Consider the following 17624-nt stretch of genomic DNA (forward strand, 5'->3'; position numbering starts at 1 on the left):
TTAATCTTTTTTTACTTGTGACCCTTGCAGCAACCCCCAGCATTAAAGCCATCAGCCCCAGTGAAGGCTGGACCACAGGGGGCGCTACTGTCATCATCATCGGGGACAACTTCTTTGACGGCCTGCAGGTCATCTTTGGAACCATGCTGGTCTGGAGTGAGGTCAGTCACCGTGTGTGTGTTTGTGTGTGTGTATGTGTTTGGGCATCCTGACCACAAAATACTAAACAGAGGCTTTTCTACTTTAGACCAATGGTTCCCAACCTTTGTAGGAAAGCAATGTCTGTTTGAGATCCCTCGTCACAGGGCAGTTTAACAACTTTTGTACTTCTCGGATTGTTTCTTTAGATCAGCATATTGCATAGTTTCATATAAAAATATGAAACTATGCAATATTTACATGGAAATGCATGTGGATACATGTGGATGTATGCACAAATGTGTAATTTTATAATCTTATTACTCTGACCATCTTGTCACTCCATACAATATATATTTTAGGACCCCTGGAGGGGGTGGGGGGGTTAACACCCAGGTTGGGAACTACTGCTGTAAACTAGTGCTAAATCGATCATTCAATTACGTTTTGGCTTCTCAAATGTGCAGATTGCTTTCTGTTCTGTGGCTCATGTCAAAGTCAGGCTGACTAAAAAAATATATAATAAATTGACTAATGAACAATGATGATGATTATTAATCGCAGCCTTACTGTAAACCCATATTAAACATATTTTACAATATAAGCAGCCTGCATTCTCATTTCTCTCTGTAGCAGATCTTATTTTTGTTGTATCTCTTCTCAGCTCTATACCTGTCTTTTATTATGTTAGTATCTGCCTTCTTGGAATATGTGCACAACTTACAGTCTGAATCTCTTTGTAAGGAGCATCTGCCACATGACTGAAATGTAAATGCAGTGTATGTGTGAAATTGAAGGTCAGTGAGCAGCGCAGCTAAACAGATTTCTCTTTAGTAAAGGAATAATTCTATAAAAAGCTCCTATATTATCTTGCTGAGAGGTGAGTGGGGCCAGACAATGGTGGAATGAAAGCGTAGCTAAGTGAGCAATGAAAGGGACAGTTAGAACAACACAGAAACACACACACACACGATAGCTGCTGGCAGAGGCATTGATAGCTTTTGAGCACTGCTAGCTTTGACTGCTAGTTGACTATAGTGTGCAGAAAACGAGCACTCAGTGAGGTCTCATCTGTGTTTTGTCTTGTTACCGTTTTCTTTCAAAGACCCTTCATCATACACACACACACGCACACACACACAGACACACACACACACACACACACACGGTGAATAGGCTCATCAACCACACTAAGTGAGCCTGTTTAAGACACAGTGGTGCTTTAATGTGGCTAACGTCAGCTAGACAGCCCCAGCTGACAGACACAGAGACAGGGGCATTAGAGACGAGCATATTATACGTTTACTTATACTGTGTAATTGATGTATGCAGAGGAAGGTGTGTTTTATTCATAAACCGATAACTGTTTTTGAACCCGTCTTACAGAGTCCATGTCAGCACTGATAACCATCCTAAGCTTCAGAGTGACATTGCCTCGGGCTACGAGGCCACCTGAGGGTTTTAGCGCTAACACATCATTTTCAGGTTGATTATACAAAGAAAGAAAGTCAAAAGCTGCAAAGGAAAGGTCTGAGGCGATCCGAGAAGAGTCCCTTCAGCACATGTTTGGATATGAAGTTTCATTGCATTAATCCTTCTGCCCTGTCTGCCTCTCTGCAGCTGATCACTCCCCATGCCATTCGTGTGCAAACTCCACCCAGACACATCCCTGGGGTGGTGGAAGTCACGCTGTCCTACAAATCCAAACAGTTCTGCAAAGGCACACCTGGACGCTTTATCTACACAGGTACTGCCCCCTAACACTTACTAATGACATTAATTAACAGAGATAATGTAGCCCCAATCTACCTATCTGCTTAACTTCTTCATGTCAGTTTCTCCTAACCCTGGATTCTTTCATTTTCTACAAACAACTTTTCTTTAGAGTAATGTTAAAAAATCATGTATTGTAAAAAGCTTCACAGACTTTAGGTTTTATTAGGACTATATGCAATATCTGGTAAATGTAACCTGGTACAGGTCATTTTCTCTTCACTGTTTCTGTGAGAAATATTTTTACAAATTCAATAACACCACTCACCACTCACCACAGTGCAAAAGCCTCATGATTAGAGATGGACAAATGTTTGCCCTCTTTTTATGAATCAGGTGAAGGTCAGGAGGAGGTTTAACCTTTTGATTAGTGGTATTATTGAGATTTAACCCTGTCGAAGGCGCTGTTCACAAAGGAAGAGCTCCATGAGGATGTTGTGATTTTTGACGGTGAGTGCAGGGGTATGAATAACTCAAGTGTTGCATCAGAGCATATCGGTGCAGAGTTATAGCCGCGCAGTGAAAAGAGAGGCAGAGAGAGTGAATGTAAAGCGGTGATTAACCAATGCGAGGCCACAGGTCCCCGGGGAGGTTGTGAATCACATAAATCTGTCTGTAATCTCAACCACTGATAGACTTAGGCTATAAGCCCCGGCTGGACTTGCCAACATTTGACAAAATCACAATTGAGCTTGAGCGTGTGCGTCACATCACCGCTGCATGTTGTGTGTGTCCTAATTACTGTGCTTGGACAAAATCCATGACCATGTGTCATAATTATGACTCCGTGTTTGTGTACTTGCGGAAAAGGCTGCAGTAAGCAGCCTGTGTTTGTTTGTACGTATGTGTGAATGTACTTCAAGCACACACGTGCACATTGACAAATAACTGCATTACTAAGACAGAGGGCAGATGGGTGGGCAGCCTTTGCCATGCCAGAGCTGTCCAACAGCCCGCACCCTGCCAAACTCATAGAGCTGTGTGTATATAAGTGTGTGTAGATGTGTGCATTTGTGCGTGCAGTCTTTTAATGTGCCAGACATGTTGGAACTGTATTTATAAATGCCCTATCTCTTCCCAGCCCTCCACGCTTTCCCCTTGTCACATTCACTTATTCAAAACTTGCTTCTTTGGATGAATTCCTCCCCTGTCTCTGCCTCTTGGCTTCCATGGAGGCACATTGAAGAGTCTCAACAGGTGAGGGGAAGCAAGAGGTCATCTGATGGGAGCTGAACACACACACTGGGCTGCTGCTTGCCAAGCGCTGGCATCTTCACAGTGACATAGTCAACCGTGTCAAGGCATAGATCCCACTTCTACTCTTCACACACTTCACTTCAGCCACGGCTCTGCGGGTATTTTGTACCTCTCCCACAGCTCCTTTATAGCTCTTTCATAACTTCATGTTCTGCTAGCAAGGAAGAACCTGCTTTGGTATCCTGAATGTGAGGCAGAGAACAACAAGAGGATAAGCAGAGCATTTGGAGCATTAAAAAAGCAATTGATGAGAGTGGAGAGAGGTGGATGGGGAAAGGAAAGAGAGGAGAAGGATCGGAGAGAGGGATGCAGGATTTCCATGGGCCATGTTGCCCTCCTGGGTCTATTTGGCACCAGTTTGAGCCCAGTTGCCAGTGGGTACTAATCATGGAGGATTGGCAGCACTGCGTGGCAGCTGGCAGCTAGCACGCACACACATCAACACAGCCCCACACTCCAGGACATGTATATACTCATATATTACATGTGCGTGCATGAACACACACACACACATGCTCTTGCTGAATTACATTGGGGACAGCTGGCATTGCTAATCAACTTCAGCTGAGGAGAGGAAAGCGAGCGGCTCACAGACCTAATTAAGTCAACACGTACCCAATACTGCTGCTACCGCTACTTTGAAAACATACCCAACACAAACACAAACACACACACACGCGCACAAACAAACAAACAAACACAACCCTTCTATAGGTTCACCCCCCTCCGCCCTCCTCTGTCTTATCACTGATACTTCACAACCAGCCAGTGCTGAATGGAAAAAAATTTCAGCTGTAGTCCAGGACAGAGGAGACAAGCAAGGGACTTCTGGTGCAGGGGAGATCGGAGAGAAGCTATTACAGTAATGTGTCCTCTGCTGTCTCTGAGGACTCCTCTGCCATTAGACTTCAGAAAGCTCCAATTAGAATCATCAAAGGCAATTAAGCTCTCCACTGATAAGAATAAAGAATGTTTTTTTTCATTCTCTGCTCTTCCTCTGTCTTTTTATCCCCTTATCCCCCTTCTGTTCCTTTCTCTGCCCTCTGCCTTACCCACCTCTGGGGGCTGAGAGCTCGCTCTCTCTCTCTCTCTCTCTCTCTCTCTCTCTCTCTCTCTCTCTCTCTCTCTCTCTCTCTCTCTCTCTCTCTCTCTCTCTCTCTCTCTCTCTCTCTCTCTCTCTCTCTCTCTCTCTCTCTTATTATATGGTCATTGCCCACCCTCCTCTCCCCTGTCTCCCCTCTATAAATGCATCACCATGTTTGGTTGTCTATCACCTGTTACTGGATTGCTATCTTTGTAACATTCATCAGAGATGCTCTCCCTTTTCCATTCTCTATGCGATATAGAGTGATAATGCTCTCTGCCACTATGGCCCGTGTGTGAGTGTGTGTGTATGTGTGTGTGTGTGTGTGTGTGTGCGACAAAGGAATACCGGCCATAGATTGGTGGAGTTGATGAATCATCTTGTCGTTCAAAAGGCAATCCCTCCCTCCTCAGTATGCAGCCTTGTCTGCTTAGTGCTTCCACCACGGCTTCTGCTGATATTAAAAGGCTCTGCTGGCTCACATTAAGGCCTGCACCATGCACACCGACACGCATCCGCACACATGCACGCACAAACATTAGGGGTAGTTTTTCAGCGCTGAGTGCAGATTAGGGTGTGTAGGAAACATCACTCAGTTGTCGTGATGAGGAGCAGGAAACATGAGGTAAAAGACAAAAGTCAAGAACAGAATTTAAACCAGCCGAGATGCTGCTGAAATCTCTCTCCGTTTCTCACTGTGCTCCAAATTAGTTTTAGGAGTGGAGGAAGGACTGCCAGTTGTCTGTCATTCTATTCAATACAGACACAAGATTGAAATGCAGATGATGCCATAGTCAAGTCTTGTAAACATTAGCTTGCTCTGTACAGTTTTGCACAGATGGTGCCTGAGCACTTAAATTAATAAGTAATATATATGATGCTGATTGTGTGGATATCATCATGTTGGTGCAATTTGCTGAATCAGTGATAAAATATGTTGTTAACATAGATTTACAGATGTATTTCACATTCATATGCACATGTGAGACACCTGCAATCGTGCACAAGTCTATCCACACACCACTTGCACACAAATGCAGCATGCAGTCATCTGGCAATAAAAGTGGGGTGCAACCACGAGCTGGTCAATTACTTGTCTTGCTCCTATTTGTGAATGCTGTCTTTTATTGAGCTTGGGTGGAGGCCTGCTGTTGATTAAAACGGCTGGTCTCCAGCTGGAGACAGAGCCAGCTGAGATAGCTGCACACACTCACATTTACTGCACACAGTCTTATCAGTGAGGAAATTCACACCTCTATTTGAGATTGAGATTAATTTTCTGCACCATGTGGCTTGTCTTCCCTCTTTAGCGTGCTCCGTTCTTATAACAGGAGCATCTGGTCCCTGATGATGATGTAAATGAATTTCGAATGAAAATTATTTTATACCGTGCTGAAATGAGCGGCGTTCACCGGGGGGGAATAATTTCTTATGTTTTCCTCCAGATTTTTCAGAATTGGCATTCTCCCAGTTAGGTTCCGTGCTGTCAGGTATTGTTAACTGTCGACATGCACCTTTTTCAATAGATAATTAGAGCTTAGGTTTTAGCAGCAGCCACACCTCCATTGATTTGTGGAATCTCTTAGCTTCTCCTTTCCTCTATCCTCTCCTGCATCTCCTTCTTCCTTGGCCTCTCCTTTCCTTTAGGAGCAAAAAGCTCTACTCATCTGTTTTCTGTGTATGAATTTCCAGCCATGCATTAGTCTCCCTGACATGTTCAAGTGATGCTTTATTTAGCTTGTCGGATTCTGCAAATAAACACAATCTCTTGGTTTATGGAAAAATGGATAAAAATTAGATTGTAAGGTATTGATCTGGATTGTGAGTAGTTGGTGAGGGTGTTGTATATACATGTGTGTGGTGGTGGTGGTGGTGGTGGGGGGGGGTGTTGGGGGCAGCTCTCATCTGTGTGAGGGTGGGGGAGAAATGAAGCCGTAATTCAGGGCTATTGAACCCCCTGCCACTAGCGGCATCGATCGCAAGGCAGCGCTTATGAGATCACACCTGAGCACTGGAGACTGCAGAGGGGAGGGGGGGGGGGAAGAGGAGAGACTGAGGAGTGGAGAGTGAGAAGGAGAGAGAAACAGACGGTTGTGATATGATCAGCTCCTTACCCACTGTCTAAGGGCCTGTTAAGGTGTTAACATCAAGCCTCAGAGCCAATTACCTAACCTTGCAAGTACCCCCCCACACACACACTCACACACACACACACACAGTGTGACAATGGACGGGAAAGAGAAAGCGCTACTGGAGACTTACTGTATTTTCCCCTCCTCCTCTCTTGTGTTTCCAGAACGACTTCACCGTGCTGACCTCTCAATTATCCCTCACCCCCCCACTCTTTGCACCCCCACCCCCCCCCCCCCCCCCCTATTCCTCCCGTAGAAGCACATACATCCACCCTTGCCTCCTCTCCTCCTTCTCCTACCCCTCACCCATTCATACACACTCCCCCTGCGGCTCTGTGGGTTATTATAGTGAAATATGAAGCGGTGTGGAATCTAGGCTTCATGAAATTTCCATGAGCATTGATCTGATCTGATGTGGGTGATTGCTAGGTGAATCCCTCCAGTCCAGGGCGGTTGCTCATCTATTCATTTATTTATGGCAGTTATGTTTTACTGGCTTTGATTTGCTCTTCTGGAGAGCGACAGCTAAAGATTATAAATATACCTGTATAGGAGAGTGTGCTCTGAATCCTGGAGTGTACCGGCAGAACACTCTTTCGAGGCAGGAGAGTTTTTTTCCTCTTCCAGCACTAATTCTTGTTGTAAAATGAGAGATATTGAGCATGAGTATAACAGCATAAAATGCCAAGATAATCCCCTAAGAGACTCAGCCAGGTAGTTAGTGGTGTGCGTTGTCCCCCACATATTCGGGTTTATGGTCCTTGAAAATGAGCAGAGACAATATCAATTCCTCTCTCAATTACCAAAATTGTCTCTTTATTTGTAACAGGGGGTATCTATGTATGTCTTGGGGTTTTTATGCTATTGTTCACTCAAGGCTCATTTGCCACATTGTGGAGAACTGATAAAAAACTCATCATAAAAACAAAAGCCTTTGAGACGAAAGAAAGGATGTTGTCGGAACAATCCCCTCCTCAGACTGCAGGCCTAATCCAGGGCAAATCCTCCTTAAGGCTTTAGAGAGATCAGAGAATAGGGAAGTAATGTCAAATATTTGTCCTCAGAAATAATTCATACTTTATTTGTTGCATGTGTTCATCTCATTGTTTTGGCTTATTTTATCAGTGGACCAGCTAGCCTGCAATGTGTGTCATTCTTCAGAAGTTGAGCCTTCCTCTGGCATCTCCATATTTTCTTCTTTGTGCACTGTGTCTTTGCTTCTAGCTGTTCACCTTTCCTTCCTCTCACTCTTATGGATTACTGGAACAGTCCGCTGGGAGAGCTGTCCTAATACGTTTGTGTTGCCAAAACACAGCAACAGCGATTGTTTCTCCCTTGTTGTTTTCTGGTGGGTGTGTTTGAGCAAGCGGCTCAGGGGGAACCATGGTAAAGTCACTATAGGTCCAGCAGGACAGCTTGTACTCATAGCCTCTAGGGGCCTTTTCCTGGGGGCCAGTCAGCCTGGCTGCTCAGATGTGAGGCAAGCAGGGCTTCAGCCCTGAGGAAACGTCCAAGCTGCGACCCACAGGGGAAACAGACGGGCGGCACAAACACATAAAGGCAACCCTCACGCATAATGGCTCTTCTTAGGGGCACTTTTTACACACATACAAATACAAATACATACATGTTACAGCCACAAAGAGTAGCAGTATCTTTTATAAGCTATAGCCCATACAAGTAGTCCAGAATGTTGTCCATGTATGTGCATTGACTCCCCAGGCAAACCACTAAGAGACACAGAGAGGAGGAGGCTAAAAGACAGAGAAGAGAGAGAGAGAGAGTACATTAGCAATGAATTATGTGGAGAGAGCACTTATCCAACAATCCTTCTCTGAAGTGTTTGTACAATAAGCCCCAGATCTTCATTGTATTTATTCTAATGTTTAAATATTCATGGTAAATCTTCTCATATTCAATTACCGTAGCACGACCACAGCATGCCTGGAGAGTACTTTCTCCCTGCTGCTTGAATGCTCTGACTCTATGTGTGTGTGTGTTTGTGTGTGTGTGTGTGTGTGTGTGTGTGTGTGTGTGTCTTTCTCTGTGTGTGTGTGTGTTTAGCTTGTTCCCCGGAGCGATCAAGCCTTTGTTATATTGGAACAAGTCTCTGTAATTGCTTATATTAGTCGCTGATCAACGCAAGACCACAGGACACACACACACACACACACACGCATGCATGCACACAAACACAAACACACTGCCAGATTCCTGACAGTCTTTTTATTAACCACCAAAGCAGGCGACAGGGAGAGATACATTACATCACAGGCAAACAAAGACACACACCAGACTTAATGGAGAACACCCACATTTTCAGCATGTTTAGTTTAATGTTGAAATACTCATGCAAAACCGTGCTTAGTTCAGTCACTTCTTCCGTTGGAGAGAATCAGTTGCTTCTACTGCTGTATCTATCAGTTGCAGTCGAACAGTAAGTATTTTCGTTATAAAAGATCAAGCATTAAAAGTTTTTTTTTCTCTTTCTGTCTCTCTTTCTGTTTGTGATTAGCTCTGAATGAGCCAACCATAGACTACGGCTTCCAGAGGTTACAGAAAGTCATCCCGAGACACCCTGGAGACCAAGAGAGATTACCCAAGGTACAGTGTATCCATTCCTCTCATGGGTCTGTGCTTATGCTGGTCGCCATATGCAATTATTTTATAGGAAAATGTCTTGGTAACACTGGTACAGAAACAAATTGACAATTTCTAGAGTTCTAAAGCATGTATGGATGGACATGGCACAAGGGCATCATGATGCATAGGAGTGACTGTGTGCTATAGACAGTAGGCTATACATGACACTATGCAGTATGCACAGAAACATTTTGATCTTATATTCATGGTAATTTTCTGCTCAAACAAACACTTTATTTGCGCAGTAAATGCACAAGCAACTCTATTCATCCTTCCACTAAGTATAAGGTCATTTAGACTGGCAAAGTGGGAGCGGAAAAGGAAGGATGGAGGGAGGAAGAGAGGAAGAGAAGCAGGAAAGGAGGTTGAGGGGAGAGAGAGAAAGAGAGAGGCAGAAGCAGGTTAGGTGATCCATCATAGCTGTCCAGTCTTACCTCCTGCTGGGTCAGTGGATCGAAGTCAACCCCGGGTGGACTTTATTACTTCGAGCACACACACACACACACACACACACACACACACACATACATACATTCAGTGGCGGGAAGTCACCATGAGGCAGAGATGGAGAGCCCAGCTAGATGCAGAAGGAAGATAGAGAAATCACTTGTCCTCGCTGTGTGTCATGTCTGGTGGATACAAGGCTTGTCCTGGGGAGTTCTGGTCTTTAGCCTATCAACCCCCTGTTTCTCTCTAAATATCTTTGTATCCATCCATCTCTTCTCTTCTCTTCCTCCCTTGCTCTGTGGTGTCTCTTTTTCTTCCAAATGAACACTGGTAGCTGGCAGGCCTGGTTGTTCATTTCAGCTCTATTGATTTGTGCCTTTATTGAGGTAATAACTGTTTGTTGACCGCACTTCTCTCAACTGTTGGCCTCAATCATCAGAGAGAGGGGCACACACTGGCAACTTCTTGTGCTAGAAATATCTATTCATGGTTAGCTTAGCAAAATCCTCTTTGTTGTTCTGTCAATTTTTAATCCAGATAAAATTGATTAGGAATATAATGTATTCCGGCCTAGTGGCACCTTTTTGGTGGGATTCTTAATGAACACACACCATGAGTAGGGAAGAAGCAGGATATCTGCCAATGCCTGTTCTACCTCTGTGGGTTATGGTAATGATCCTGTGTCCAGCTGAAAAGAGCCTCCACGCTGTGCTTGAGCTAATAGTCAGGCAGTCAAAGTGAGGAGGGAGTGCTGGGTAGCTCAGGCGCAGCCAGACTGCAGGGTGTTTAGCTGAGGCTGTGGCGGAGCTGGGGGTCTGGGGCTGGCTAATGAGTGACCGCCCTGCCAGACGGGGCCAGGCACTGCTCTGGATCAGGTTCCCCTTCCTGTTGATGTCTCTGTGGGCCTGACTTTACGGGAAGAAACCCTGCGCCCAGGAAATGGTCTCCCCTTACAGCAGCAGAGCTAGGGAGCCAGCACAGCGCTAACCACATTTATCTGTTTATCAGAATGACTCTGGAGCGCCGCCTAATTGAGTTTAGCTACTGGACAGATCCCTTTGCTAACAAGAGACTGATAGGTACAGACAGGGCAAGACCAGAGAGTGATTAATAGAAAGAATGGGAGGAGAAGAAGAAGAAGAAGAAGAAGAAGAAGAAGAAGAAGAAGAAGAAGAAGAAGAAGAAGAAGAAGACAAGAGAAAGTAGTTTGGAGACGCAGGTGAAGAGAGAGTGCATGGGGAGTTAAGTGATGGAGATGCACAGACAGACAGGAGTTCCTGAGGAGAGAGGGCTGAATGTTTATGAAACTCATGGCTGGTGCAGAGAGAAGCAAAACAATTTTTTAAATGAAGTGACTTGAGGTTTCACATATCCTCGCTGAACACCGTTACACTCCAACTGCGGATCTGTTTGTGTCCTAATGCCTCACATGTCCCTCATTTCCCCTCCTCCTCTCTCTCTTCCTCCCCCTGGTCTCCACTCCCTCTCTTCATCTATCCATCCATCCATCCATCTACCTATCTAGCAATCCCTGGGTGGCATGGTGTGTCAAGGAAAAGCAGAAAGAAGGAAGCGAGGAGCGGTGCATACATACTAAAGAACCACTTACCTTCCTAGGGCCTCTACATCTCTCAATCACACCGAGCAGGCCTCCTCTCTGGTCTCCCCTCTTTCCGCCCCCCCCCCCCCCCCCCCCCCCCCGCATCCCTCTCTGCTCCCCCAGATAGTGCTAGTAATGGGAGGTTAACACAGAGGCAGCGCTCCCATTATTGAGTGAATTTAGCACCTTGGACAGCGCTCTACAATCTTTATTGCTTTGCTGACCCTCTCGTCATGTCCTGGCCGTGCTCGACAGCCTCCACATGTGCGTGGCTGAGTGTGCGGTTGCACCTGTGTGCGTATGTGTCTGTGATATGAGCTCTGATTGAAAGGCGGTGTGTCACGGAACAGAGAGCACACATGCTCCAGGGCTTGTTCACAGTGAGGGATACACTCAGGAGAGTATAGCGCGCAGCGTGTGTGTGCGCGAGTGGGAGAGAGGCAGGGGGAAAAAGAAACGAGGGGAAGGTTGGAGGGGAGGGGGCTGCAATTTTCTGGTTGTCGCGCCTCCAGCATATATCCTGGCCCTGGCACATTAACTTTTAAAAAGGGTTTCAAAGGGCTGTAGGTGTCTACATCACACACATATAACGACTGCCTGGAGTCACACACTCATACACTCAGGGAGGGGAAAAGAATAAAGACAATGAGAGGAGAGAAAGAAGGATAAGCGGTGTAAAATGAGCTCGGAGAAACGGCGAACACTACCGAAGGATAAATGTTTGATGTGGGAAATTCCACTCGCCAGTTTTCACCCTAGCAGTGATATTCGACATTTATCACACAAAGTGGATACAGGGCTATTCACTTGGATCATTACCAGGGTTAATGAAGGGCAGGAGACGGGTGTGTCCCCGCTGACGAGGGGACTTGTATAGCCGTCAACCTGATGATATGTTGTGTTAAATGAGATTGATGTGTGATCATGTGATTCATGATCTGGTGTTGACAGTAGGGAGCAGAAGAAGTAGAAGATGGCTGACTGATAGAGAGATATAGGCTCATGTTTTATTCACAGATAACAGTATCTTTACCTCTGCTCTCCCAAACTGCCCTGCTGGTAACAAAGTGCCGGGACAGGCCCATTTCTCTTCCTCTCCATTTCTCTGTCTGCCTCCTTCCTCTCTCCTGCACTCTTTGTTCTGCATTCACAGCATGATGTAAGATGTGAAATGTAATAAAAGTGACTGAACTCACACTCTTGATCAAGCCCCTTCCTCTTTCTGCGCTTGATGGTAGGAGGTGATCTTAAAGAGAGCAGCAGACCTGGTGGAGGCCTTGTACGGGATGCCTCACAATAACCAGGTAACATTCGCACAAACATAAGTACACAAACATCAATATCTTTTCCTCGAATTATGTTTGTGGTCCGTACCACTTGTCGCAGCACCAAAGGTGGTGTCTCTGCTGGCCCCCGCAGCATCTTGCCATGGTTCATACAAGATCTGATCTGGGACCCACACACACATATGGGAATAAGTTAGTGCATTCATCAGCTTGTTTTTTGAGGAGGATCGGAGATTTACAAGGCTAACTGAATGTATAAGGAGGAGAGGAGAATAGGAAGAGAACATAAGCAGATAAGGAGAAAGAGGAATGGGATTAAGGACTGGGTCGAAGAGAGGAAGAGGCAGGCTAAAGATTTGATGAGTCTGGTAATGAGGCTTTCCTCTATTTACTGGAACCAATCCTACCTCTCCCAGTGACCACTGATAAAAAAAAAAACACTCAGCCTACTAGGTTTACATGGGCAATATCTCAAGTGCAGGTCTAGCATTCTTGTTTGTGCTTATAGCCTGCATCGAGGTCATATGTTCTCTTTTTCTTCCCTCCTGCCTCTACTGCTGACCACAGCTCTACCTTTTTCTTCCTCAATGCATAGGAGATGATTCTGAAACGAGCAGCGGATATCGCAGAGGCCCTCTACACAACTGTGCCACGAGGGCACAATCAGCTAGCAAGCCTTGGCAGCGGCACCGTCCATGCTGGCATGATGTCCGTAAACTCCTTCACTGGGTCAGAAGTGGCACAAACAGCCAATCAGGGTGAGCAAAGTCAACAGGAAACAATTGGTTATTATCCTGGGAAAAGTGGTGGGGGTTTATTTAAAATTTTTCTCTTTGTTGAAAGAGGGATGGATAGTAAAGATGTAGTAGTGTGATAGAGAGATTTTTATTTTTCATGTGGGAAATTCAGACAGAGTGATTTAAGTGTGCACAGCAAATAAGGAAGATTCTGAAAAAGGAGGACAGGAGGAGGAGGCGACAGTAAGAAATTTGAGTCTAGGAAAGAACAAAGGTAAGAGATTGAAGAATGTATAAAAAGAGAGCCATGGATGGAGTTGGATGGAGAAATATGAGTGGGTCCTAGGGGTGTGTATATTAGACTGGGGTTGGCCCCTGTCTGACAGAGAGAGATGTGGATGCCGTCAGTGGTGATTCATCACGTGTATCAGGGGAAGTAGAGGAGGGTGGATGGACCAGCCTCTGGATATGTTTCAATACTTCCAATGAGCTTCCTCTATCCTTCATCTTCATCTGGAAACATGCTCAGATGTGTAGAAAACAACAGATATCAACTGAGTGACTTCTGGCCTACAGTTTCCAACTCATAACAGATGAGGATGGGGAATTGGTGGTACCTTATTATCAAGAAAGAGGCTGCTGTAGTACAGAAGTGCAACCATGTTGCACTAGAGAGCAGAAATTCCTGATGTTCAATTCCAGCTGTATTTTTTTTCTCCGGTATCAGCGCACCTGAAATGTATATTTTTAGTCTCCTTTCATCTTTTTTCTGTTCACTACCCCTGTAAAGCATAAAGTAGAGAGAGGTTCTGTCAGAAAAACTGGCTTCATTCTTTATAAATTACAGGAGAGCTGCAGAGGCCTTTTAGTGCTAATTGCCTTATCAATATATCTAATTTGGAGAGGAGCCAGTAAGTTTAAAGGCCTCTTGTTTCAGTACTTGCATGCAGCTAGTTCCCTGTCACAACCTTCTTCCTCTGCTTTCTCGCTCTGCCATATGCAGTCCAAGAGTTTTTGAGAATTATTTTTGGCTTTCATTATGATGTCCATTAGCCATGTAGGGAAAAGAGTACTTGGCAGCATTATGTTTCTCGTTCTGCTTTGTGTGCCATGTGTTATACCCCTAACACATATTGTCTCTCCTTCTCCCTCTCTTTCCCTCCCCGTAGGTTTCAATAGGAACACAAGCAGTGTGTCCCCTCATGGTTATGTGCCCAGCTCCACTCCCCAGCAGAGTGGCTACAGCTCCGTCTCCACTAGCATGAATGGCTACGCTAACTCTGGCATGGCAACCTTGGGCACCTCGCCCAACTTCCTCAATGGATCTGCAGGCAACTCACCCTATGCCAGTGAGTAAATACACCACATCATGGACCTTGAAATCAAGAGGGGGTGACATAATCAAGGCACAGAAAGTTAAAAAAAGATGAAACATTAAAGAATAAGTAGTTGACAGTCTAAGGGAGGTTACACACAAGAGAAAAGCCATACAGTTCAGCTGGCTCATCTGTTTCTTTAAGAACAGAGTCAAACGCAAATCCCTGCTTTATTGGCCAGGGGAGCAGATCACCTAGTCCCACCACCCCGACACACCACCTCTGCTCACACACGCACACACATTCACCCTCTACATTAAAGACCCTTGATTAAATCAATAAACTAATTGCTAGAGAAGCAATTCCATTTCAGCTCTTTGATTCCTGGGTGTTAACAAGTATTTTAACAGGCTCATCGGCCCCACACAGACACTTTCAATCAATGGCCCCTCGGCCTGCCTTTGTAGGTCCAATTTTCATTAATTGATTAGTTAGGCCCCTTCATAAATGGATTATGACTTTATTGCAAGGATTTGTCAGGAAGAGCCATAAAAGCTAAGTGTTGGATAATAACAACAATAAAGCCAGAAGCAGATATCAGAGGGCAGGTGAAATACGACTCGGTTGATTGTAAAATCACTGAGGGGGAAAATGCTCTTAGTGTATTAGCAGACAAAAGACAAAGCCAGGAGGATGGATGGGATGATGTCAAAGGGAAGCAGGATTCGGTTTGTAACCTTACCATTATTTTTGTTTGAGGACAAGTGTAACGCCAAAATCCTGCCAACGGCTATCTTGTACAAAGTCAAAAATGTCACAAGATTTCAGCTTGAAGCTTTTTTTAAAATACTGATTTGCTGTCTTATGTTGGAAATCTTCACAACATTTAACCCAGAGCTCAAGTGACAATGTTCACAAATGTAAAGCATTAAGGACTGGTTGCACCAGCATTTATAACAGTAAGATTTCAGTGCAGCTTTGCCCTGTGAATGTGCCAACCCAATAGCAAGGTGTCTTGACAGTGCCAACCTCTGAAAGAACGGTTAGCCGGGTAATCCAAAATGGAGAAAGCTATCATTTAATAGCAAAGTATAAACTTTTTTACAACAAGGTCATGGTTTACAGACAGTAGTGGTGCATATGGTACATAAACAAAAACTGTGTGTACTAACTGTACCGTTACACAGAACAGTTGCACTTACAGTTTGCACAAATGTCAACTTGAACATCTTTTCTTCCCTTTAAATTTTAATTAAATCAACTCTCTCTAAAATTAACTATCAAGCTACAACAGCTGGCTAACCCTACAGTAGCTTGCCAACAACTTTCTGGTGTGACCGCGGCCTTTAAGCTTTACATTATAACACCGGTTATGATGAGGTTGAACATATGGCCAACAACTGATTACGCCATTGTTAAGGAGATAGCAAGGAAACACAAGGAAGCAGTATTTGTTGTCAAGCTGATGTTATCAACCCATGTGTTAGATTTTGCTCTGGCTGTTCATTCAAATATTTAGCGTAATTATCTGTGATGAAGGTGATCTGGGAGAGTCTTGTTTGAAAACAAATTGCGGCTACAGTACCCCGAGTTAGCGAGGAGATGTTTATCAAGCCGTTGCACCCCTTGAGCAATAGCATGAGTCATCAAAACAGACTGATCAGAAGGGGGAAATGCTTTAAGCTGTTTTTTGGTGCAAGTTTCCAACTAAACACATTTTTGTCTTAGCTATGGAATATGTAATTGCCAGGTAATTGCTTAACAACTAAAATAAATTGCAAAAAAAGTCTGAGCCAGTTGATCTGAGTCCAAAATATCCCCCCCCCCCCCCCCCCCCCCCCCCCCCCCCACACCATCATCCATTGACCAGTCCCTTTCTGTTCATCTCGTCTGCCCGTCCTCTGCCCTCGGCCCTCTCTCTAACCTCCTCTCTACCCTTTCCATCTGCATCTTTCCTTCCTGTCCTTCATCCCCAATGTGCTCCCTACAACCCCCCTAACCCCCTTTCCTACCCGTCTCTGTTCTCTCAGTCGTCCCGTCAAGCCCCACCATGGCCTCGTCGACCAGCCTGCCCTCCAACTGCAGCAGCTCCTCCGGCATCTTCTCCTTCTCTCCAGCCAACATGGTGTCCGCTGCCGTCAAACAGAAGAGCGCCTTTGCCCCTGTCGTGCGACCCCAGAACTCCCCTCCGCCCACGTGCACCAGCGGTAATTCTAACAGCCTGCAGGGTAAGCTGCTGAGCAGGTAGCCATCTAGCATGCATTTACATGTAATCAATTCAGAACTACTGTCATTATGTGAATTTAGCAAAAGTTTATTTTCAAGATAGCATTACTGTATACCTCTTCCTCAAGCATTAATCCTGCTCTTTCTCACCTTTTTATAATGACAATTTCTCACTTTTACTCCCACTTCTTGCTCTAATTTTCCCTTTCTGCCTCCTCTTCACTCCTTGTTTTTCCTTCCTTTACCTTCCCTGAACCCATCCACTCTCCTTCCTCACTTTAGATCAGTCTTTTGTGGACTCTAGCAAGTATTCATCAAACAACTCTCTGCAGGGCCTGGCCTTCTCCTGAAGTATGTTAACTGTTTCCTTCCATACCACACTATCCCACACCGCTCGTTTGCGCCACCAGCTCATCCTGCCCAGCCCTTCCTTCTCTTTTTCTGTTTTTACTTGTCACTCTTGACTTGTCAGAGGGACAGCACGTCACGCCATATGTGTTCCATTTCCTGTTTTCACTTCCTGCTTCCTGCCTGAGCTTCTGTGGGTGTTTCTGTAGGGAGGCGGTAGTGGGGGGTTATTTTGCCACCACGGGTCATTCTGTTCTCCCATTTCCATCAAAAGCAGCGCAGGGTCTGTTCGTCTGGGCAGGATGTTGTATGGTGTTGAGATCACGAGAGAGAGAAATGATGGATGGGAATCTTTATCAGAGTCCCAAGCTAAGCACTTCCGCACTTCCTCTGACAGTGTTGATGAGTGCTGACCACTGTGACCCAGAGAGCCATTGGCCACTGCGTGCTGATCACACTGACACATGCACACACACATACACTCGCCATTCTGTTAATCTCAACATGCCGGAGACACTTAGGAAATAACCAGGGAATTAGTGGATTGAAGAGAGAGGGGAATCAATAGGGAGCCAATATGTTACATGAAAAATCCTCCCTGTGATAGTTTTGTGTAAAAAAAAAAGGGGGGGGGGGG

The 17624-nt window shown here is 45.2% G+C and overlaps 1 protein-coding gene across 4 annotated transcripts in view; it reads left to right on the forward strand.

Moving 5' to 3' along the window:
• The window catches only part of ebf3a (EBF transcription factor 3a), a 51543-nt gene that overhangs the window by 32152 nt on the left and 1767 nt on the right, over positions 1-17624 (forward strand). For 2 of the 4 annotated variants that reach the window (XM_032511781.1, XM_032511785.1), the window contains exons 9-16: positions 31-161; positions 1759-1885; positions 8900-8988; positions 12313-12378; positions 12956-13118; positions 14267-14446; positions 16444-16641; positions 16922-16990. In XM_032511781.1, the coding sequence (XP_032367672.1) occupies positions 31-161; positions 1759-1885; positions 8900-8988; positions 12313-12378; positions 12956-13118; positions 14267-14446; positions 16444-16641; positions 16922-16989 (1022 nt within the window). In that variant the 3' untranslated portion in view covers position 16990. Of the gene's footprint in view, positions 1-30; positions 162-1758; positions 1886-8899; positions 8989-12312; positions 12379-12955; positions 13119-14266; positions 14447-16283; positions 16642-16921; positions 16991-17624 lie in introns of those variants that run through there. The other 2 variants (XM_032511783.1, XM_032511782.1) reach the window with 2 other exon arrangements.

Source organism: Etheostoma spectabile, unplaced genomic scaffold (genome assembly GCF_008692095.1).
Source record: "Etheostoma spectabile isolate EspeVRDwgs_2016 unplaced genomic scaffold, UIUC_Espe_1.0 scaffold461, whole genome shotgun sequence".
NCBI lineage: Eukaryota > Metazoa > Chordata > Actinopteri > Perciformes > Percidae > Etheostoma > Etheostoma spectabile.